Source organism: Canis lupus, chromosome 3 (genome assembly GCF_011100685.1).
Source record: "Canis lupus familiaris isolate Mischka breed German Shepherd chromosome 3, alternate assembly UU_Cfam_GSD_1.0, whole genome shotgun sequence".
Taxonomy (NCBI): Eukaryota; Metazoa; Chordata; class Mammalia; order Carnivora; family Canidae; genus Canis; species Canis lupus.
The window spans coordinates 39,229,816-39,254,960 of NC_049224.1; the positions used below are offsets into that span (position 1 = coordinate 39,229,816).

At 43.3% G+C, this 25,145-nt stretch overlaps 1 protein-coding gene across 2 annotated transcripts in view; it reads right to left on the reverse strand.

Annotated features, from left to right (window-relative positions):
* Positions 1-24,875, reverse strand: part of FAM189A1 (family with sequence similarity 189 member A1) — a 452,536-nt gene extending 427,661 nt beyond the window's left edge. For both annotated transcript variants that reach the window (XM_038532624.1, XM_038532623.1), the window contains exon 1: positions 24,657-24,875. In XM_038532624.1, coding sequence (XP_038388552.1) covers positions 24,657-24,875 — 219 coding nt within the window. The remainder of the gene's footprint in view (positions 1-24,656) is intronic.
* Positions 24,876-25,145: the final 270 nt, after the last annotated feature.

Sequence of the window (25,145 nt, forward strand, 5' to 3'; positions counted from 1 at the left end):
GATATCAACAAGTGCAGATGACACAAAATTTGTGTTATTGGCAAATGACAGGACATACCCAGAAAGTACAAGAGCATCCAATTTTAAAAACTATTAGAAATATTTAGCAAGTTGGCAACTTACAAAATTTAAAAGTATCTTCTCTTCCTATAAACAAAAACAGAAAACACCAACTGAAAAGAGCACATTCGCAATAACACCGGGAAAGAATGGGGCAGTGGGGAATTGACATAAGCAGATGTGGGCTGAACCTCTATGAAAAGAACATGACAGGGACACCTGTGTGGCTCAGTGGTTGAGCACCTGCCTTCGGCCCAGGGCATGATCCTGGAGTCCCAGGATCGAGACCCACATCAGGCTCCCTTGCAGGGAGCCTGCTTCTCCCTGTGCCTGTGTCTCTGCCTCTCTCTGTGTGTATCTCATGAATAAATAAATAAAACCCACCCCCACCCCCAAAAAAGAAAAGAACATGACAGCTCTCCCACAGGACACACACAAAAAAAGTAAAATTATACCATGTCCTTGTATAGGAAGATCCAATACCGTAAAGTTTTTAATTCTCCCTAAATTAATTTATAAATCCTCTGCAAACCTATTTAAAATACCAAGAAGGGGCACCTGGATGGTTCAGTTGGTTAAGCACTAGACTCTTGGTTTCAGCTCAGGTCATGACCTCAGGATCCTGAGATTAAGCTCCACATCAGGCTCTGTGCTCAGTGTGGAGTCCACTTGAGATTCTCTCTTTCCCTCTCCCTCTGCCCCTCCCACTTGTGCATGCATTCTCTCTCTCTCAAATAAATAAATCTTTTAAAATAATGGAATGGAATGGAATGGAATGAAATATGAAGCATGTGGGACTTGTTCTGGCACTTGACAAAATGATACCAATAGTAAATCTGAAAAAAAACAAACATGTGACAGTTACTAGGTGTGGCAGTTTATGTTTTCTGATGACAACCCCTATAATATCGCCCATCCCATATGCTTTTTATAGTGTGACGTGCCCTCCCCTCTCATCGAAACTCAGGATTTATGTCCCTCCCCCCTTGAATGCAGCAGGTTCATGACTGCTTCAACCTACAGAGTGGAGCGAGAATGATATCATGGAATTTCTGAGACTAGGCTAGAAAAAGCCACCAGCTTCCACCTGGTGCTCTTGGGACACTTATTCTGAAGGGAGTAGCCATAATGTAGGAAGTGCAACCACCCCGAGACCATGAGGCTGAAAAGGCCACAGGTAGGCCCCGTGGCTGAGCTACTAGCTGCCAGCCAGGAATAACTGCCAGCACGTGAGTAAGCACATTCAGCCCACTAGAGCCTTCAGATGACTCCAGCCCCCGCTGACATTTGACAGAATTGCATGTGCTAAGAATCACCCTGCAGAGCCTGTCCAACTTCCACACTGAAAAACTCATGAGCAAAATAAAATACCTCAGGCAGCCCTGGTGGCGCTGCGATTTAGCGCCACCTGCAGCCCAGGGTATGATCCCGGAGACCCCGGATGGAGTCCCATGTCAGGCTCCCTGCATGGAGCCTGCTTCTCCCTCTGCCTGTGTCTCGGCCTCTCTCTCTCTGTGTCTCTCATGAATAAATAAATAAAATCTTTAAAAAAATAAAATACCTCTCTTCGGCTGCTTTGAGGATCACTTATTATGCAGTAAGAGTATGCAAGTAAATTTTGTGAAAAGGAAAAAAAAAGGATGAAGAGGAAGCAGCCCTTTCACATTTTAAAAGATAACAAATCAAAGCCCATTCATTAATTAATTTAATAAGTGTAAAATGAATGCCTACAGGTCCATTGCAGGCCAGGCTTTACAGATACCAAAACTCTTATCTTTAAGGAGTTCAGATTTTAGTGAGACAGACAACAAATTTAATTTCAGGTCATATTGGGTGCTTTGAAGGAAAACAAAAATTGAGATAACAGAGTAGGAAAACTCTCTTAAAATAGGGTGGTCAGCACAGACCTCTCCAAGAACATAATGATGGAACAGAGCCCACTAACGGGTTTGAGGCTTTCTCACTTACTGATGCCAGGTTTGCAAACCGTGCTGCCTATTTTGGGGCAATTCACAAAATCTACGTCAACATAAAATGCAGGCATCCTTCGACCTAGAAATTTGTTGGCAGGTAATAGCCTATGAAGATTCTTCCTCAAACCAGGTTATATTATCAAGTATGTTTTCACAGAAATAAAATTATCACGGTGTGGGATCAATAGGAGCCTATTAAATAAATTAGGTTGTACTCATTCAATAGAGCACGGTGAAAATTTTAGAAAAAGCAGAGGAGCCGTATACACAAAGAGCCACAAGATACAGGACAATAATCAGAATCAGAACAGTACACACAGCATCTCTCCTTCTGACTCACCCTGGGTCTGAAAGAAATACTCTTTGCTCAGGGATACCTCTGGGGATAGCAGGAAGACTGTGACTTCTCCTTTTGTAGCTTTCTGAATCACTTTTTCCAACAAGCTCCTATACAAGTTTCCTTTTTGTCTGATAAACGCCCACAGGGGTTCTCTGGGCTGTGACAGGTCCGCTCCAAAGAAAGAATCAAGGTTGCCAGGAAGGGGTGTTTTCTCTTTTGGTAGTCTCTGTATTTTCAAAAACTAACCCCATGGTTTTTAAATTAAAAAAAAAAAAATTGGGGGATGCCTGGGCCACTCAGTGGTCGAGCATCTGCCTTTGGCTCAGGTTGTGATCCCAGGGTCCTGGGATTGAGTCCCGCATCAGATTCCCCACAGGGAGCTTGCTTCTCCCTCTGCCTCTCTCTCTCTGTGTCTCTCATGAATAAATAAATAAAATCTTTTAAAAAAATAAATAAAAAAATAAAATAAAATAAAATAAAATAAAATAAAATAAAATAAAATAAAATAAAATAAAATAAAATAAAAATAAAAGCCCAGAGCAACATACAAGCTTATCTACCCCACTCCCAGCAACCAGCTTCATAGTCAAGGGTCACAAGGAGCAGAACATCAATGCAGACACACAATTCCCACCACCGGCCCCTCTCCCATTGCCCCAAAGGCACCCCCATGCCTGCATCTAGGTAATTAAGAGAGCTCATTCAAGAGACTTTGGGTGGAATAAAGCTGCCCCTCAGAATCCAGGGTCTCCATATGATATACAGAACAGGAAAGGCTGGCAGGACTACATTACATCCACAACCACTTAACGTTCACCTTGACAGACAGTGGGTAGCACTCACTGGGGGCTCAAAGGGATTAAATCACAATTCAATTACAGGATCTGCGATGTAAATATACATGTAGTAACCTAGTTCCTAGTGCTTGGACCATGAGAACAGCCCATTTCCTCCTCAACTCCAACCTGAACCACCAAATTCCTACTGCATCCCCCTTACCTGAGAACCCAGAAATCATGGCCCAGCCCTGATGCCTAGAAACCTGTGCCCATTGCTTTTGTTTATTTTAGAATGTTGAATGTTATGCTATTATACACTGGGATCGTTTGAATGCGTAAAATAACGACTTTCTGTATTTTCCCTTGTCCATAGCATTGTCCAATTTGAAACAGAACTCAGATTTGAGCCCCACTTTCCAGAAATGATAAAAATTAAGTCCCAGAGAGGTCACCACTAATGTTTCTTGAACACCCACTTGTGCCAGGTGATGACAGGCCCGAGTGAAACTCCCCCATCCCCGAAAGGTGGAGGTGGGTGCCGAGGCTTCTTGCAAGAGGAGTGAAGGAGAGGGAAGAGGGATTGTAGGGAGTGTGCAGAGCACAGCAGGTGTGATTACCGTTCTCTCTGCTCAGCAGCCTGCTAAAGCCACCCCACAAGAATGGCTCTGCTCTTTCCCATGCCTGGCATCTGCTGCTCCCACCCAGACATCCGGATCCTCCAGGGAGAATGGGTGAAGCAACATGGATCTCCAGACACACTCAATCCATGCCAACTTGTGACCATGCCATGGGAGATAATACAGGTAGGCCCATGGGACCAGCACCAACTCCCCAGGACCCAGGCTTGCTACTTGCCCTTTCCCGTCCAGTACAAGACCAACCTCTCCAACCACCCCCATTTCCATCTTCTGCACACATCCCACCCAACCTTACCCCCAGGTGGAGCTTCTTAGGGCATCTCCAATCTGCAAAAGGGGAAAAGAGCATTTACTCCTCAGTAATTGCTGCAAGGTGAGATTGCTGCAAGGTGGAAATGAGCTAACGTGTAAAACCTATAGGATAGCATCTGGCAAAAAAAAAAAAAAAAAAAAGGCAAGTGTTCAACAGGTTAGCTCTTGAGACTGTTCCAAGTACAGTTTAGATGGTGCAGGCACAGCAGGACCCGTTCTACCAGCACTCATCTGAGAAGGGGTCCTCAGAACTAGAAACTGGCACCTATTCCATTCTACTGAACAGACCTGTATTCCATCTGGCTGGAGCCCGGCTTTCTGTGCAGCTCCTCATCCTCACATCATCAGAAGGTAAACAACCTTCATTTCTTTGTTTCTCCAGCTACTCCCATCCCCTCCAGACTTCTCCACTGTATTCACTTCCTGCTGCTATTGTAACAAGTTCCCACAAACTCAGTGGCTGACAGCCAACACAAGTGTCTGATCTTGCAGATCTGGAGGTCAGAAATGCAAAATCACTCTCACTGAGCTAAGTCAAGGGGTCGGCTGTCCTTGTTCCTTCTGGAGGCTTGAGAAGAGACTCCATTTCCTCCCCTTTTCCAGCTTTCAGAGGCTGCTGGCATTCCTTGGCTTGTGGCCGTCATGTCATCTCCCACATGATCACTCCAATGACTTGCTTCCAGCATCACATCTCTTCACACTGACTCAGACTTCCTTCTTCCCCTGGTAAGGATCTCTGCGATTACATTAGGTCCATCCAGATGATCCAGGAGAAAGTCCTCATCTCAAGCCCCTTATCTTAATCACACCTACAAAGCCTCTTTTACCACGTCAGGCACACATTCATAAGCTCCAGAGATTGGGACATGGACATCTTTGGGGGACCATCTGTTGGCCATCCACAATGGCCTCACACATTTGACATATTTAGCTTTTCTCATTGTGAATAGTTGGATTGGTCCAAATTGCCTAATCCACCATCCTGGAACTCAATATGACATTACAGATTCGCACTTTTAAAGATAACTCTGGCCAATGTGTGAAGGAGACACCAGGGGAAACCAAAGTACAAGTGGAGAAGCCGGTTAGGGTGCTACAGAAATATTCTGGGTAAGAGATACATATAGTGGGATCCCTGGGTGGCGCAGCGGTTTGGCACCTGCCTTTGGCCCAGGGCGTGATCCTGGAGACCCGGGATCGAATCCCACGTCGGGCTCCCAGTGCATGGAGCCTGCTTCTCCCTCTGCCTGTGTCTCTGCCTCTCTCTCTCTCTCTCTGTGTGACTATCATAAATTTAAAAAAATTTTTTTAAAAAAAGAGATACATATAGTAAGCAGAAAAATCAACAGGACTCTGACCACCAAGATGCTTGGTTAACTGGTTTGAGGAAATGGGTGAGAAGAGAGGAGAAGAAACATATGTGCAGAAGACAAGGAATTTGGGGTTGGGACATCCTGAATTTGAAGTGCTTATGACATGTCCAAGTGCAGACAGAAACTAATCTTAGCTTCTCTGGGGTGGGGTGTTTGGGAAGGAGGGAGGTGACTATCTCAAATGTGAAGAACTGTGAGTTACAGGAGTACCCACTGGTGTGGCGAGAAAGGAGTCTGAGCCAAGGAATGACCCCCCTGTGAAAGAATTCATTGTGCCCCTGCCCCATCCTTTGGTGTCAGCTCTGCCCTCGGTGTGTCCCCTGCAGAGGTGTACCTCACACAGCAATGTGATGTGATCACTCCCAGGGAGCATGACATTGTCCTTCACTTCCTCTGCCCCCACCTCACCTTAGTTTTGGGTGATGCTGAGGGTCCTGGTACTGGGCTTCACAGGCCTCAGCCAAGGATGGTCTATCCTACAGCTTCAACTAAAAGAGTATCTTTGCCAACACCATCAAGGCACCCTGACTCTCTCTCCTAGCTCCATTCAACATCTCTCACTCACATCTACACGGAAACTTCCAGACATCTTTATTCCACACACAAGTTGTGGGAAATCTCAGGCCTAACTCTCTAGACCAGAGGTCAGAAAACTATGGCCCTTGGGCCACATCTGGTCTGCTTTGTTTCTGTGATCAAATTTTTGTTAGAACACAGCTATGCCCATTCACTTATGAATTGTCTAGGGCTGCTTTCATGGTATAATGGCAGAGTTGAATAGGTGCAACATAGACCATCTGCCCCACAAATCCCTGATGTAGGCATTTCCTTTCCTCTTTCTCATAAGTGCTACCTATGGTTCCTGCACCAGGCTAGAGGATACGGAGGGTAAGAGGACCACTAGCCTGAGTGGTCACGTTCTCACTCACCCATCTGGCTTCTACCAAGTGGAATGGGGTGCTATCATGTCATGGCCCTTCTCAGGGACCCAAGAAGCTTCTCCTTGGGAACTCCAACTCCTGCAAGCTCTTCCTTCCAGCCCCAGAGGGCTTTCTACCTCCTCTTCCTTCCTGCTTCCTACTGGATGGGAACTTCCCTTCCATTATGCCCTCTGTCCACCAACATGGAGCATGAAGGTCAAAGAATTTCCTCACCTTTAAATTTTGTTCTCAGTGTAAAAAAGAAGGTTACTGAAATTTAGAGCAACTCTTCACTTGGAACAAAGTGTGGTTTTTACAACCATAACCTCTCTAGAGATTCATGAAAGTGTTGAGACTCAAAGTTGAGTAATGCAGTGCTTTGTTCTAGGGAGGGTGCCTGTTACACCCCCAAAGCAATTGGATGTCCTTGAATTAATGCATGGAAGAGCTGTAGGGTAACATGATTTACAGGAAATTAAAAAAACGGGGGGGGGGGGCAATTTAAATTCTCAAAACCATCATTCTTGCAATAACTCAAGTGAAGTCCAGAAAGTTTATACCAAGTGGTAGGAAGAGAGGTATGGAACACACCTTGGAAAATTGGGGCAGGACTCAAGGAGAGCCAGCAGGACTTTGACTCCACTATCCAGTCTCAGACTATGTGAACTGCTCCTCTGGGGTTCTCCTGCCAATGTGCTTAGTTTGGGTGGAAGAGGAGAGAAAGAAGACCATTAAAAGTAATGGGAAGAGAAGCTAAGATTAGTTACTGTCAGAGGAACCAGAGGAAGGGTCTCAGATCCATGGATCCAGGACAGAAGGCTTCAGAGAGAGAAGCTAATCTGTATCGATGAGCCCCCAGAACACAGGTCCCAAGAGGAAAAACAAGAAATGCTATCTAAAGCAGGTAACTAAAGACTGCTGCAAAACTGCAGATGGATGTCACGCCCTCAGACCCCCTTGCCCTCACCCCAGCACTTACAGCTGGGGTATGTTGACAGGTGGAAACCAAAAGAATGCTATATGAGGAAAACATGCCAAGCACCTCTTTAATCAACTTGCATGTTCCTTTATAACATGAACACCAAAGGACAGCCAGGAACCACCACACCAATAAGGAAAATCCAATGCACAACAGGCAGATTTACAAAGAATAACAGACTAATGTAACCCTAGAGCAAAGAGAACTCAAGGATAAGAAGAAAACTTATTTTACTTGATTCCAATGAGTACCCTCAGGTAGAAATGAAAAGGTAATGCAAGCGGAAAGGAAGACAAATGCTAAGAAGAATCAGCTGAAAATACGAAAGAGCTCATCACAGTTTTAATAACGATTGCCAGGTAGGTACAGAGTCTCACCCAGTCGGTTGCAAGCTAGGCTAGTCTCCAGAGACTTGGGACCACAGGTGCAGGCAGTTAGCCAAACCGGAAGGAAATGTACCAACTAGCAATTAACACTGACCTCTGCTGGGTCCGAAACTGACCCGGGCAACCGCTCCAACTCATCAGATGTTTACAGAACATGTTCAGATGGAGGGATAGTTTGCCTTTGGCTTCTCTAGATATTTCTCTTTTGAATCTGGCTGTGTAGCCTGGCTTTGGCTACATGACCAGAAAGGGTAGAAAAGGTGCACTTTGGGCTAAGACTGTCAAATATCGTGACAGTTCACAATTCAGGCAAAGCTCGCATCCTGTGCCACAGAGGAAGGATCCTGGCTGGGAGCTGCCCCCAGGGTGGCCCAGGGCTCTCTGATACATGCTTGTGTTTTTTCTCCTGCTGCCATGTATTCTCCCTCATTAAAGCCTTACCCAAGTACACCCGGCGGTCTCTGGGACCCTTTAAATTGTCCAGCCCCGTGTCATGGCTGCAATTACTTTTGAAAATTTCCATAGATGATCCAGACGCTAAAGCTGAAGAAATCGCCCAGATGACAAAGCAAAAGGCAAAGGCATCTAAAATAGGGAAGCCAAGCTGAGGAGCCTGTAAGATCAACACAGGTCAAACAGCCAGTGAACAGGAGTTCCCTAAAAGCAGCACAGAAAAATACATACATACATACATACATAAACAAACAAACTCACTCCAAGATGCAGAAATAATCAAAGAACAGGATTTCCAGCATTAAAGAAGGGACACCTTGAATGGCTAAGACCCTTCACTAAATACCGCAGGCTATCAGAACACCCAAGAACAGAGACCCTAGAATGTCCCAGAAGGGGAAAAACTGGCTAAGCTGCCAATCAAAGAAAATGAGCATCAGACCTCTCTTCAGGGACTTTGGATAGGAAGACAACGGTGTACCTGCCCCCAAAGAAATAACAAAAGAAAGACTGAGAATATTTAACTTTGAGGAATGGGGAATGCAGGAGCTGTGGGATGGATTTTTTGCATTTCAGTCTGTATCCTTCCATGCTATCTGAATTTTAATTTCTACAATATTAAACAGCTACTACTTTTGACATCACCATCATAATCACCAGCACCACCATATAACATAGCTATGTCTAAACACTGGCCAGCCCCTGCTTTCAAGAGAACATGCACTGCCAGGGCTGTTTCTCCACCCAGAAACATTGTTTCTCTTTCCCCTAAACTCTGACTCCATTCCCCTCACCTGACAGTTGCCATCTGGAATACAAGTGACTGCCTCTGGTATGACTCTTCCAGTCCCTAGGCAGTGCCTTGCTCAAGGGGTTCCTGGCTCTTTGTTGTGTGTGTGTGTGTGTTTTTTTTAATTATTCATTATATAACAAAAATAAAATATCATGGACTATATACATATACGTGTGTGTGTGTACATATTTCTATACCCTCTTTTTTCAAAAAAGAAAATCAATCTTGGAAGAAGCTATCTACCACCAGGTACACAGACCTAAAGCTCCATTAATCCACTAACACTTCCTAGGTGCTATTTCCTTTTAAGAAAAAAGAGTGGGCACTGAGCCTCACCCCCTTCTCATGGCACCAAAAGGCAGTGGCAGGCACGGAGAGAGGACACTGGGATACTGATGCTGAATCTGACAACTTGACAAGTGAAAAGCAGATGCTGTGTTTCTTTGTCTTTCTCTGCGACTGGCTCTAACACTAGTTTCTAAAAAGGTAGTGAGTATCCATCCCTTTGTGAATACTTGCAAAGAACTCTGTGTGGGGTATAAATGGGGGAGAATAAAAAGTATTTTTTTTCTTAAATCAGGTGATTCTGATGAGCATATGCTCTTTGTGGCTAAGTAGCTTATTAACATGTTAAGTAGGTGTCATTATCATAGTCCTTTCAAATTTTGCTGAGGGTTGCAAATCTCTATTTTAAAATCACCATCCTTGGGCAGCCCAGGTGGCTCAGCGGTTTTAGCACCTGCCTTCAGCCCAGGGCATGATCCTGGAGACCTGGAATCGAGTCCCGCGTCCGGCTTCCGGGATTTAGCCTGCTTCTCCCTCTGCCTGTGTCTCTGCCTCTCTCTCTGTCTCTCATGAGTAAATAAATAAAATCTTTAAAAAATAAAATAAAATCACCATCCAAGTTCACTATCAAAGGCATTATCTATAATTTCTCATCATGGAGGAGAAGCCAATACCACTTATAATTAGATAACTTCAATATTTTTCAAAAAAAATTTACCTTTTCATGAATTTCAACTGTTCTCTACTTTCTCTGTAAAAGAATGTGCTTAGATCTTAAGGACTTATTTTAGAACAATTAAACTGCCTCAGTGGTAGATAATTCAGTCACAAGCTCTAGTAGCTGCTGATACAAAAGAAGTCACTTGTTGACATTTGCCATGCCCTGAATACCTGACTGAACAACCCCCTCCCCCAAAATGCCAGTATCCTCAATTCCTGTAGGCTCCTTAAATCACCATCCACTTCACTATGCTGCACCCATTAAATAAAATACAATGTTTTCATCAACAGATGTAGAGGAGATAAAAGCAGACCATGATTATAAATTGAAACTATAATTCCAAAACATGATATCAATATCAAGTCTGTTAAAATGCCTAAATGCAGAAATAGAATTTGGATTGCCTGAACCGAGGCATGGTGGGGATGGTGGGATGGGGGTAGACAGCTAAAAATCAGGCCTTCACTAAAAATCATAGCTGGTGTCTCAAAGCAAGGGCCCAGGGCTACCCCAGGCAGGCACACAGACAGGCACTCCTACAGAGCCTCCAGAAAAGCTAACAGGAGCCATTACACATACATAAGAAAGGCAAAATGCTTTCTCCAAGGACTGAGGGGGTCCTCCCTTCACTAGGCAATGTTCTCAGTAGCAGGTGCCTGTGGAGAACCAAGGAGGGCAGGGTGCTGGAGGCCGAGAGGAAGCCCTGTGTAGCTTTCGTTGTGTCTATCAACATCTCTCCTTCTAAAAAAATTTAAAAAATAAAAAATAAATTTTAAAAAAATCTCTCCTTCTGTTGCTGTCACCCTACCACCCAGCTCTGTGAGGGCCAAGTACCTCACACACACGATTTGAACTCATCAACAAATATGGCAACAATATCAAGTAGTCTAAGAAATCATAGTGGGCTTTATTACATTTTCTTTACTCTTCAATAAAACCATAGAATACAGTTATTTGTTGACCTTTTCAAGATTCAAATTCAAAATTCCCCAATAAAAGACTGAAGTATGAAGCAAAAAACTATTCTCCCTCACAAAGAGTATATGTACTATATAATGTCCAAAATCCATTTCCTTTTGAACTAGCCTTCCAAATTGAACCAGAGACAGAGAAAGGTTCCAGAGATTTTTCCTGAGGGGCTACTGGGCAGGAGGTAGGAGCTGGTGGAACAGAGGGGTGGGAAGGGGTGAAAAACCATTTGGCTTGAATGAAAAGGATAGTGATTGCATCAATCATTTTATTTGGTGCACTATTAGAAAATTCACATTGGGGGCACCTAGGTGGCACAGTTGGTGAAGCAGCCAACTCTCGGTTTCAGGTCAAGTCATGATCTCATGGTCGTGAGATCAAGGCCCACATCAGGCTTAATGCTCAGCAGGGACTCTGAGTTTCTCTCTCCCTCTCACTCTGCTCCACCCCACCCCTCTCTCTCTAAAATAAATAAACCAATCTTTTAAAAACATTCAGATTGATGGGCACTTGGTTGGCTCAGTCAGTAGAGCATGTGACTCTTGATCTCAAGGTTATGAGTTTGAGCTCCACACTGGGTGTAGATATTACTTAAATAAATTAATTAAATATTTTTAAAAAGAAAGGAAAGGAAAAGGCATCTGGGTGGCTCAACTGGTTAAACATCTGATTCTTGGTTTCTGCTCAGGTCATGAGCTCATGGTTGTGAGATGGAACCCCACATCAGGCTCCATGCTCAGTGGGGAGTCTGCTTAAGATTTTCTCTCTCCCTCTTCCTCTGCCCCTCCCCCAATGCTCCCTCTCTCTCCCTCTCTCTAAAATAAATAAATCTTTAAGAAAAAGAAAGAAAATTCAAATTGAAACAGATTGTCCAAAATGAAATAGAGAAGAAAGTGGAGAATGGAATAAAAATCAACTTAAGAACAGATATTTATACAGCCACGTACACGGCATTATTCCATAGCCAAGAAGTGGAAGTAACCCAGGTGTCCACTGAAGGGTGAATTGATAAACAGAATGTAGTACATACATACAATGAAATATTATGCAGCCTTAAAAGAAAGTAAATTCTGTCACATGGATAAGCCTTATAGACATCATGCTGAGTAGAATAAGCCAGTCAGAAAAAAGACAAGTATCACATGATTCCACTTACATGAGGCACCTAGAATAGCCAAATTCATGGAGACAGAAAAGCAGAAAGGTGGTTGCCAGGGGCTGGGGGAGCATTTAATGAATGCAGAGTTTCAGTTGAGCAAAAGCTCTGAAGAATAGTGATAATCATTGCACCATAATGTGAATTTTCTTAACGTCACAGAAGAATATACTTAAAAATGGCTAAGATGGTAAATTTTATGTTATGTATATTTTATGATTTCCAAAAAGAAATATTTTTATGGGGCGTCTGGGTGGCTTAGTTGGTTAACCATCCAACTCTTGATTTCTGCTCAAGTCATGATCTCAGGGCCTTGGAATGGAGCCTCATATCAGGCTCCACATGGGCTCAGCAGGGAGTATGTTTAAGGATTCTCTCTCCGCCTGCCCCTCCCCTCACTCTTGTTTTCTCTCTCTCTCTCTCTCTCTCTCTCTAATAAACAAGTCTTTTTTAAAAAGAAATATTTTTTAAAAATCAACTTGATCGGGCCAGCAAAAGGAAGAGGAAAAACAGAAAATGACAATATATAGTAATAATAAATTAAATCAAAAGAATTAAAACTAAATCTATCACCTATCTCAATACATGGGAATGCTGTGAATTCCCTGTATCAAACCTGTAAGGATTTACAGGTCGGATTCAAAATCAAAGTCCAGCTACATCCCATTTGCAAGTGACACATAAAACAAGTTTTAAAGAGACTGGCTTCCTAAAAAGTAAAAATAAAAAATAAATTAATTAATTAAAAAAAAAAGAGAGAGAGAGAGAGAGACTGGCTTCCAATTCAAGCAAGATAGCAGCCTCAACTGACACAAAGACTTTCCCAGCTCAGACAGCAAGAAGGACTGAACAGACAACAACAAAATGTTCCCTATTGAGAGCAACTGAGGTAGAGGTTGGGGAGTGGCAGCTATGATGGCCAGGGGCTTAGCTAGTGTCCAAGCTGGAAGGAAAATCAGGATCTCTGGTCCACAGAGGTAAGCAGAGACAGAACAGAAATCAAAGCATAAAGCAACCACCTTCAAAGAATGAACATTCAATAAGTTTCTGGCATGCATATTATGTGGAAACTCTCAAGCAAATAAATTAACAGAAAATTTGGTCCCAGATGGTGATATCTGGCACCTAACAAAAGTTTTGCACACACACAAAAAAAAAAACTTTTGCAAAGCCTCTCCCAAGCAATGAACGCTCATTTGACTACATGAGGATTCCACAGCAGAAGGCCACTAAAGATGTGTTCAACCCCTCTCCTCACTAAAATACCCTAATACAAAATATACAGGGAAACCAGATCACCCACCCATGAGCAGACAACATGCAGGAGTAGTACAAAGAACTTCCAGTAAGGGAAACACCAAATGTCAAGGTCTATAAACCATTTTTGCTTTTATTTCTTAAAGACATAAAAGAGAGAATCAAGACCTCAAGAAAAGGATAAAGTACTATGATAGAAGAAAAGGCAGATTTAGAAAATGGAACCTTTAAAAATAAAAAATACTGTCACCAAGATCAGAAACTCCACAGGACAGGTTCAATAACTGAAAAGAAACAGCTCATGAAATGGAAGAAACATAAGGACGTTATTCAGACTGTGGCACACAAAGACAGAGTTAGAAGATCTGAACAAGAGGAAATAAGACCAGCAGGATAGTAGGAAGTCTAAGATACATATGGGAAGACATGATCAATCCTTTGACTCAAATGGGTTAACTCCCAAACAGGACTCATGCCATAAATCCACATTTGCTGAAAGTGCAGACCACCAAGTCAGGAAGATAACTTAAAAAAAAAAAAAAAAAGATTTTACTTATTTATTCATGAGAGACACAGAGAAAGAGGCAGAAACATAGGCAGAGAGAGAAGCAGGCTTCCTGTGAGGAGCCCAATGCAGGACTTGATCCCAGGACCCCGGGATCACCATCTGAGCCAAAGGCAGACACTCAACTGCTGAGCCACCCATAGTATCCCAAGAAGATAACTTTTTTTTTTTTTTTTTTGACCAAGAAGATAACTTTTAAAGCAACCAGGAAAAGGCAGATTTCTTACAAGCAGGCTAAGAGCAGATTTTCTACAAAACCAAAGGCCAGAAGATATCCTCAAAATATTGAGGAAAAATAACCATCAACTTAGAATTCTACACCCAGATCAACAATCTTTGAAGAGACAGAGTGAAACAGAATTTTTTCAGACAAATAGGCATTTGCAAACCCTTACTGAAAGAATGATAAAGACATCTTTGACTACAGAAGAAATTTAAGAGGCGCCTGGGTGGCTCAGTCGGTTAAGCATCTGCCTTGGGCTTGGGTTATGATCTCGGGGTCCTGGGATTGAGTCTTGTCCCATGTCAGGCTCTCTGCTCAACAGGGAGTCTGTGTCTGCCCCTCCCTTTGCTTGTACTCTCTCTCTTTGTCTGTCAAATAAATAAAAAGTCTTAAAAAAAAGAAAGAAAGAAAGAAATTTAAACCACAAGGAAGTGACAGGATATACGAAGCAACGATAAGCAAAGAAACTGATAATTATGTGCCTCAATTGAGAAAAGGTTACAAGGACAATGAAAATCTACAAAAATTACAAGGACAATGAAAATCTCTAAGGTTGCTGTAAATTTTTTTTAAAAGGCAGGCGTGGTGATACTAATATCAGATAAAGTGGAATCCAATACCTAAAGTTCAGAACAGAACAAAGATGTATACTATATTATGACAAAAGATATCATCAATAAATAAGGCACAGTCATAAACACACATAGAATACCATAAAGGTAAAAAACATAAACAGAGTGCTAGAAATACAAAAATGTAAAACATAAAACAGGAGGGATGACTTAAACATACCTGTCAAACACTGTAACATCTCTCTCTCTCTCACACACACAAACACGATTTAACTCTGAAAAAATTAACAATGTACTACTAATGATTTTAAAAACTGCTAAGTTACAAATGGAAACTTTGCAAGCTACATTGACTCTCATTAGGTAAAATAAGAAATCAGTAACAATGACACCCAAACTCCACCTCTCAAAAAGACTATCTACTAATTAAGAAAAATTCTTTCACAGCATCCCAGGATCAAAGAAAAAAATAAAACTAAAATTATAAACATCTACAAATCAATGTAAGTGGGAGAACTCTGTATTGAAATCGATGTGCTACAAATATACCTATACTCAACAAAATTTTAACTGTGATTGCTTTTATTATTTAAAAAAAATGCATATGTCAAGTATGCATTTGTCAGTACAAGTCTACCATACTAAGAAAATAAAACAAAACAGGGAAGGAATGTATAAGTGGAAGTAATGTAAAAGTGGAAATTAATAACTAGGAATGATTATAATACGTAGCAAGTGACAATTTTTAAGTAGAAAAAAATAAATAAAAACAAAAGCCAAAATTTGCTGAAGAAGACAACTTGAACAGACTAATATGTAAGATAATTAATGGTCATTAAGAATCTACTTCTTAGAAAAAAAGAATAAATTACTTAAAATAGGCACTTTCTAGACTTTATAGATGAGCTGACTTATAAAGAATAGATTTTTCTCATACTAATCCACAGAAACATATGGAAAGCTCACCAAGTTATTTTACAAAGTCAGCACAACTTAAGAAAACTAAATATAGTGTATGCTACTGTATATGCATGAACTCTAGGCCAACTTTATATATGATTACAGAAACAAACATCTTAATATGTCAGCACATGTATTCCAACACTATGTTAACAGAATAAGTGATAAGGTTTATTCCAGAAATCCAAGGATAATTCAATGTTAGAAAATCTATCAACATACCTCAGTGTATCAATCAATCATTAAAGGAGAAAAACCAAGGGATTGTATGAATATACAACTGAAAACATCTGAAAAATTCAGCAGTCATCCTTTATAAGAATTCTAAACAGAAATAAACTACTTAAGTATGACTTTTAATTCCTAACTTGAATACTAGACTGGAGAGCAGGCAGGGAGGAATATTTATATGGAACATTTTGGGGACAATTGGCAAAATCCGAATATGGACCATAGATAACAGTGTTGTGTTGATGTTAATTTCCTGACTTTTATTACTGCCCCATGTTTATGTCACGCCCTTACAAGGAAATATACACTGAAGTATATAGGGGCAAAGGGACACAAGGTCTGCAATGTACTTGGCAAAGTGATTCAGAAAACAATATGTAGCTAGATGCATTACTGACAGATCAGTGGGTCAACTGGAAGTTTGGGGGTCTGGAAACGATAAAGCTAATGAGGAAAAAAAAAGTTAATTATTGGTCAGTTATTGACACACCCTTGCATAAGGGTATGGGAATCTTTGGACCTTTCTTGTAACTTCTCCACGTCTGAAATTGCAGCAAAATCTAAGTAATCAAAATTACCTATCTACTAAGAAATAAAGGCAAACACTGGCTCGAAGTAATGAAATTAAAGCCATTCCCACTAAAATCAAAAAAAAGACATGAATGTTTCCTTTCACACTATCCTTTGACATTATTAAGGTTTCAATCATGTAGTATGTAAAAGAAATAAGCTATAGAAAATACTGAAACATGAAGAATACTGAATGTAAAGAAACAAAATTATTTATAGGTGAAATGAATAGACATGGAAAGCTCAAAGTTACTTAAAAAGAAGGTAAAAAAATTTCTAAATAAGAGAAATAAGTAGTTTCTCCATAGAGGAGTAGTAAGAACTATTAAAATGTTAATCAGGGGGGCAGCCCCAGTGGCGCAGCAGTTTAGTGGGGCCTGCAGCCCAGGGCGTGATCCTGGAGACCCCGGATTGAGTCCCACATCGGGCTCTCTGTATGGTGCCTGCTTCTCCCCCTGCCTGTGTCTCTGCCTCTCTCTCTCTTTCTCTCTCTGTCTCTATGAATAAATAAATAAAATCTTTATAAAAAAAATGTTAATCAGGGGATCCCTGGGTGGCTCAGAGGTTTGGTGCCACCTTCCGCCCAGGGTGTAATCCTGGAGTCCCTAGATCGAGTCCCATATCGGACTCCCTGCATGGAGCCTACTTCTCCCTCTGCCTGTGTCTCTGTCTCTGTCTCTGTCTCTCTCTCTCTCTGTGTGTGTCTCTCATGAATAAATAAATAAAATATTTTTTTAAAAAATGTTAATCAGGAGAAGCAAATAATGAAGACAGCATTTTATTATATCATGAACAAGCAGCAATATATGAATTCCATCTCGTCCATCCACCTGCTTTCTCTTTATTTGAAGTTGCCTGGTATATCTTTTCCAGTCTTTTTTATTTTTAGCCTTTCCAGCTTTTTTTATTTTTAGGCCTATCTCTGGATCTTGCTTTGTTAGTAAACCTGAAAAAGTTTTTTAACTAGGCTAATTAAGATCCTTTACGTATATTAATACAGTCTATACATATTTGGCATCAGCTCTGGCAGATTTTTAACCTTACGCTTAAAACACCTACACTCATACACAAAGTCTTTTATCTTTTAGTATGTGGGCTGCAGTCTCTGCTTCCTTGCTCTCTCTCTCTGCATTTCTTTAGGTATGCAGGAAGGATCTGGATTCTAGTTACTACTTTTCTATGAGTACCTTGTAAAACCCCCTTGGTAACCTTTTGGGTATTATCACCTCACTACTATGAGAAATAATGCAAGTAGCTAGTAAATGCTTCTTCTTCCCTCTCTTGCTCTTCTTGAACCATCAATCTAAGTCCCTAGTATTAGTTTGGTATTAATCTTTATAGTCTTAAATAATCTTAACTTCCCCATTGCTTTGTCAGCTTCAAGAGACACTTTTTATTCCTAGCTAATTTAACCAATGTGCCAAGGAGTTCATTCTACTTTCCCCTTACTCTCTCCTCATCTCCTGCCATTTATTTTTTTTAGCTGTATAATTCTATATAATCAGAGTGCATAACATTTATGTATTAATTTGTCCTCCTATTGTCACATTTTTGTTTTATAGTTAAATACAGTCAGGGTTCATCCCTAGAATTTATTAAAATCTTCAATCATTTTATAGTCTTCTGAAGCTCATTTTCTACTAAACTCATAGGTACAATATTCTCAGAGTTGTTGCAAGTTCAAAACTACATGTCTGTGGACTTATATTTAAAGGCCAACTCTCTGATTATTGGATGTTTGACTCACATATTGAGTATATTAAAAATAAAAACATTGTGGTTCCAGTTCCAGGTAAAGGAAGCAAGCATACATTACCCTGTGTCTCCCACTGATTGCAGCTATGACCTAATAGAAGGCACAGAATAAACAGCTTGAAAACTCTGAAAAGTAAATCAGCAGTTAGACTGAGGAAGAACAATATAATTCAAAGTACCACCAAATTGGCAGTAGTTTTATCATTTTTCTCTCTACAGTGTCCCCCAGCCAAAACTCAACACAGCTTAAGACCCAAAATTGAGCATGGATGCAGACAAAAAGAGTCCAGAAGCACTCTAGTTCTGGCTTAAGGATTTGGAAATAGGCTTCCCAGTGCCAAAGAGAGTAAGGCAATCCCCATCGTTTTTCTCGTTGGATGTCTTTCTCTTCTTTCTCTCAAACCTCAGCCCCAAGCAATACCAGAGCCCCGACAGGAACAGACAAGGGTTAGTCCTCTCTGATTGCAGAAGCTTGGTCCCAAGAAGGCCGGGCAGAGTGCTGTCGCTGACTCTCCATCTGTTCTCGTCCTGCATGGGCCCTACCCAAATGGCCACACAGGAAGTATGTAGCAAAGCAAGGTAAAGCCCTAGCCCTCTTAGAGGACTAGATAAGGGAAGCTCCAGGGAAACAAACCAACCAAGTCCCAGAGAGGGAGGAGCCAGGGAAAGAGATTCCTAAAATTAATTTATGGATTCATGGCTCATCCCCAAGGTGCACATGTATACATACTACCAACCCTAAACAGAAAACACAAACTTTGGGAACAGACCCACAGGATAGATCACCAAGAGCCAGATTGGTCATTGGGTGGCACATGTACAAGACAACTCTGATTAGGATTATAGAGACTTTGGAAACTGAACTGACATCAGAACCACCATCCACAGTAGGCTGGTCAGAAGTTGTGATCTAAACTCAAGAGGACTGATAGCCTACTAAGACAGAAACATCAACATTCTCCTCAGGATTCAAAATAGTATCCAGAGACTCACAACGTAATATTCAATATGTCTAAAAGACAACCCCAAATTATTCAGCATGCAAAGACTCAGGAAAATGTCAACTTCCAGGGGAAAACAATTATAGTTTCTGGAATTCTCCAACAAAAAGCCTGTAAAGGAATGATAATAAAAATGTTCCAGTAAGTAAAGGTTACTATTTTGGAATTAAAGGAAAAACTACAAAAAGCAAGGGGGGGGCGGGGGGAAATAGGAGATACGAAGAAGAACCAAATGGGATCCTTTTAAGTGAAAAGACAGTAAATATATTAACTCACCGGATAAGTCTAATGGCAGAAGGGAGAGGACAGGAGAAAATGTACACCACCTCCTATGACAATAACAATTGAAATCACTGTGGATTTCTATCAGGAAACATGAAGGATGGCTGGAATTGGAATATTTTTCAAGGCTGAAAGGAAAGCACTGCCAACCCAGAATTCTGTATCTAGTGAAAATGCTCTTCAGGAACAGATGTGAAATAATGACATCCTAAGGTAAAGAACAAGTAGATAAAGATATTTTAAAGTTCATATGGAAGAGCAGCCAAGGCACTTGGGAAAAAGCAGAGCGCGGAGAGGTGTGCCTTACCAGATAATGAACCTCACCATGAGATTACGAGAATCAAAATAATTTGGTCTTGGCTCCGCCATAGACAATTAAGAGAGTAAAACTGAAGAGAGGCCCAAAACAGAACCACACAGGAAATTTGTCCGAAAGCAAATAAAGTTAGGGCCTTTTTCCATAGCAAAAGAAAAATCAATTCTGGATAAAATAAAATTTGAATATTAAAAGATAAAATGAAAACATTAGAAGGAAGTTTAAAAGAATATTTGTGTGATGTCTGTAATGAGGACACCCCACACACACGAAACTCTGAGAAAAGAACCCAGAAACTGTAAAAGAGAAAAAGAACAGATTTGACTACATAAGAAGTCCTTAAATTCTCTACATGGCAAAAGACACCAAAAATTTAAGGCAAATGAGAAGTGAAGATATTGCAGGAAAATATTTGCAACATATAATAAAGTAACCAGGGAAATGCAGATCAAATGAAAACAAGGAAATATCTTATTTCTCCCATCCAGTGAATAAAAACGTTAAGGATTGCTAACATCCTGTGCTGGTAAGAAGGTGGCAAAAGGGCACACTGATGAAATGCTTCTGTGGATGGGCATGACTACAATCTTCTGAGGAAATCAATCTAGCAATATCCGACAAAATTCTAAATTTGAATACCCTCTGACCAGCAATTCCACTTCAGGGAATTTATGCTCAAAAAAAAAAAAAAAAAAAATCAAAACAAAACAAAAAAAGTCCTGGCACCTAAGATTAGATAAGCAGCAATATTTGTAAAGGCAGAGAACTGATAAAATCAGAATATTCCCAACAGGAGAATAACTGAATAAATTATAATAATTCATACTATGGACTCTAATGTAGTCATTACAAATAATGGGAATCATAAATAATGGGTTATGGCTGGGAATATTTATTAGATACTAAACTTAAAAAGTCACAGAGCATGGGATGTGGCATAATCTTTTTGTAAATTTTTTTAAAAGAAACATATTCCACACATATGCATAAATTCTAATGTTTTTGTGATTGTAAAGGAAAGCATAAAAGGATCCCATTACCCAACACTGGTAATACAGGCTCCCTGGTGGCCCAGAATTGGGATAGAAGGAGGCATTGTTATCATTTTTCCTTTGTTACACTTCTATGTTTCAGTTATTGCAAAAAGTATATATTGCTTTCAAAGTATGAAAAAAAATTCAACAGCATTGCTTTCACAGAAAAACAAAATACACATACATACATACATACATACATAACAGCCACACAGTTGGCTCCCAATGACTCCATCCTTATCAATGTGTGTCACTGATAAAGTAGAGAATTCACAATGTGAATTTGTCTCTGATGTCCTGGGCCTTACAAAATTTTCAAAGAAACATAATGAAGCTGCTCTGCTGAAGGACAGCTATTCAAGACCTAGCTCCATGAGTCTCCTAAACTGTTCGCGCCGATCATCATCTCTCTAAATGGGCCAGGCATTCAACCACAGAGGGAGATGACCCACCTCCCAACACCCAGCTGGGTGGCAAGGACCTGGGGCAGGAACACCATTTGAAGGTGGTCCGTAGATGGCTGAAATAGCAACATCTGCTCCCTCTTGCCAGACCTGCTGCCCACCCCACCCCCACCTGTCTCCAACTTTGCCAAGATACTTCCCTGAACCTCACATAGCCTTTCTGAATGCAAAGCCTCTCCAAATTTTTCTGGAATCTTCACCTTTGCAGGCATGGACGCAGTGAAGTGGACACATTAATCTCATATATCCACTTTCTATATCTTATATATCCACTTGATTGGACTAGAGGATGCCCAGATAGCTGTTAAAACATGGTTTCTGGGGGTGTCTGGGGTGGTTTCTCTGGAAGAGATTAGCATTTGAATCAGTAAGCTGAGTAAAGAAGGCTGCCCTCACCAAGGAGGGCTTGCATCACCCAATCCTTTGAGGGCCTGAATAAAATATGAGGGCAAGGAGGCAGGGTGAATTCACACCTTCTCAGTGAGCTGGGACATCTGTCTTCTCCTGCCTCTAGATACCAGGACTCCTGGTTCTCAGACTTTCAGACTCCCACCGAGAATTACGCCACTGGCCCCCTGGTTCCTGGCCTTTTGCCTTCAGACTGAATCACACCACCAATTTCCTTGGTCTTCCAGCTCACAGATGGCAAGATCATGGGATTTCTCGGCTTCCACATCGGCCTGTTCCTCAAGGGAATGAGGACTGGATGAATGAGCAAGCTACTGGTTCTTTCTCTGGAAAACCCTAAATACAGCAGGTTAGTTACTCCCTCTCCATCTCAGTGTATCCTGCAGAAGCAGCCAAGACTTCTTAGGGCTTAGGCCCAGCCCTGAGACTGCCTCTGTCGTCAGGACTCTATTGGCTAAGGCAAGTCGTTGGAAGCCCCGTCCAAATTCAAGTGGAAGGATCTGCACAAGAGTGTGAACACCAATGACCACAGATGAAATGTGCTATCACACCATATCAAACACTCAGCTTAATGTCTGGCACACAGTCCGTGCTCAAAAAATGTGAGCTCTTTTTTGTATGTACTATTTTCTCTTAAATAGAGGCAAGTCATTTTTACAGGGATTCTTCCCCATGTACAAACCACAGAGAAGGCATGGAAATCTAGAGATTGCTACAGAGCCCTCACATTTCATTCCAGAAGATGCAGAGGAGCTAGAGTGCTACCCCACAGGGCAGACTTCAGAATAAAGCCAGACACCCTAGTCACTATCCTTAAATGAAAAATATCCTTGCAGGGCAGTTTCCGGGCCTCAAAGGACAGGCATATATAGGGTAAGGGGCCAATGTTACCACTCACAGCCAGGCTAACATGCACACCTGTCCCAACTGGAAACAGCCACTATTTCTGCCAACAGCAGAGACAAGATGTGAAATTTGGCATATACCGTATTAAGAGAACTTTAAAGGTGCGTGTGGCAGATTAAGTTTGAAGAAAGAAAACAAGGCGGTGAGAAAGTGGATGTAAAGGGGTAGAGTAGGAGATAGAGAAGTTACCTTAAAATCTAAAAAAAAGTAAGCAGAGCTTGCTGTGTTCATTGCTGTCCCCGGAGCGTAGAAGAATGCCCGCACAGAGCAGACATTTGCAGAATTACTCTGAATCGGGGAAAGGTAAAACGAATAGGTTATACCTGTCGAAAGGAATAACACTGGAAACGAACGCAGAATTATTGTATTACAATTTACCCCTTCAAACTAAAATGGAGTGAATGCACACTTTTCACATAGTTTTTCTACCATGTCCAGGTCATGTTTTCCCTTTTAGGTTTATTATTAAAAGGCAGCTGTTTTTCAATGCCCTCTGGGAGTACCAAAATCATAGCTAAGTCTAAATGGGACAAAGGGAGGCTCAGGGAGGAGCCAGGAAGTGAGGCTAATTTACCAGTCTGCCACCTGTAGGCTGGTTCCAGCAGACATAAACATCAGTGCCCACAAAACAGACGACGTGAAAATAACGCATATTAAATAATGCTAAAAACTGAGCAACAGATGTGTGAAAACTATATATAGTGGTCCATTTGAATCATGGCTCCCCGGTTTCTGCCTCCAACGTCCTCTCTCGGATTTAAACACCCTGAGCTGTGGCCACACACACACTGTGGTTCCTAATCAGCTCTCCAAGCCTCACCCGAGGTCTGAAACAAGCTTTGAAAATGAACACCCCTATCCGGGTGAAGGACCGCACCTGTAAGGATCAAAGTCGGTTTCACTCCGATCTCATTTCAAAAGCCTTGCAATGGGCTTGAAGCACAGAGGCCGTTATAAAGGAACTGCAACGCGAACCAGCAACGCTGGGCAGAATTGTTAAATTTCAACATCCGAGAGCAAACAGCAAACATGCATTACAAAGGCTTAGTTTGGATTTCTGGAGATGGAATTAAAACATACTGAGTTTACAGTTTAAGCCCATAAGATGTACTTCGGCACCGCAAACCAAATGTAGTTACAGATGTCAAGAGTTCTCAGAACAAGCGCTTCTCTTTATAAATGTGTCCTCTGCGTGTATTTTTTTCCGTTTCCATATGTCCACTCTCTATCAATATAAGGAAAACACAACTTTCATCAGAAGGATATAAAGAGGCCTCCACGCACCGCCGCCCGGCCATTCCCTCTCGGGGACGGTCGGTTCCTTAGGGCGGAGACCTCGCGGTGGCGTCTCCTGCGGGGTCCGTGAGTCCCTGGTCTCTCTAGGGAGGGGTCGCACCCGAGTGTGGACGGGGCCCCGGCTCGCCCGCCCGCGCCCGCCGCCCACAGGGCTCCGCGTCCCAGACGCGCGCGGGAAACGCCAAGTCCGCCGCCGGCCGCAGGGGGCTGGAGGGTCTCGCCGGCGGGTCTCGCTCCCGCCCCCGCGCCCGCGCCCGCGCCCGCGCCCCCGCCCCTCGGGCCGGCCTCCGCCGAGGCGAGACGCGCGCACCCTCCCTCCCTCCCTCCCCCGGGCCGGGGCCGCCCCGAAGTCCAGCCGCGGAGAGCGGCGGGTCCCCAGGGCGCACGCTCCACCCCGCACGCGCGCCCGCCGCGCGCCCTTCACCGCGGGGTCCCTCCGGCGGCTGCCGGCTCGGCCGAGGGCTGCGCCCGGGCTGCGGTTCCCTCCAAGAAAAGTCGAGTCGGGGATCGGCGCCGCAGGAAAGGGAATGCGCTGCCCCGGGAGCGGTGAGTCAGGTCCCCGGAGTTACCCAGCGCGGAGTTTCCGAACTGCACCCCGCGCCGCCGCAGCTCGGCCCCGGGCGTCCGCGCCCCGAACTTGGCGCCCCCGGGCCGGCCCCGCCGGGCCGCAGACACTCACCGAGAAGCCGGCCCAGAAGGGGCAGGAGTGGCGGACGCGGGCCGAGGTGGTGAGCGCCAGCGCCGCGAAGCTGACGGCCACGATGAGGCATCCGAGCGCCATCTGCGTGGCCCCGAGCGCCAGCACGACGCGGGAGCGGCCCGGGCACTCGCGCAGGCGGGACAGGCTGCGGGGCAGCGCGGCGGGGCGCGGCGCGCGGGGACCGCCGGCCCGAGGCATCGCGCAGGGCGCCCGCACGCCTCCCGCTCCCGCCGGCCGGGCCCGGCGCGCGCCCCCGCCAGCCGCCGCCGCCGCCCCCGCCAGCCGCCCCCGCCGCCCCCGCCCCCGCCGCCGCCGCCGCCGCCGCCTCTCCTCACCGAGCGTCCGAGGCAAGTTGCGCCGGGCCAGGGGACCGCCTTCCCGCGGGCCGCGGGGGCTGCGGCGGCCGCGCGCCGGGAGCGGGCCGGGCCGGGCGGGGAGCCGGGCGCCCGCTGGCCCTGCCCGTGCCCG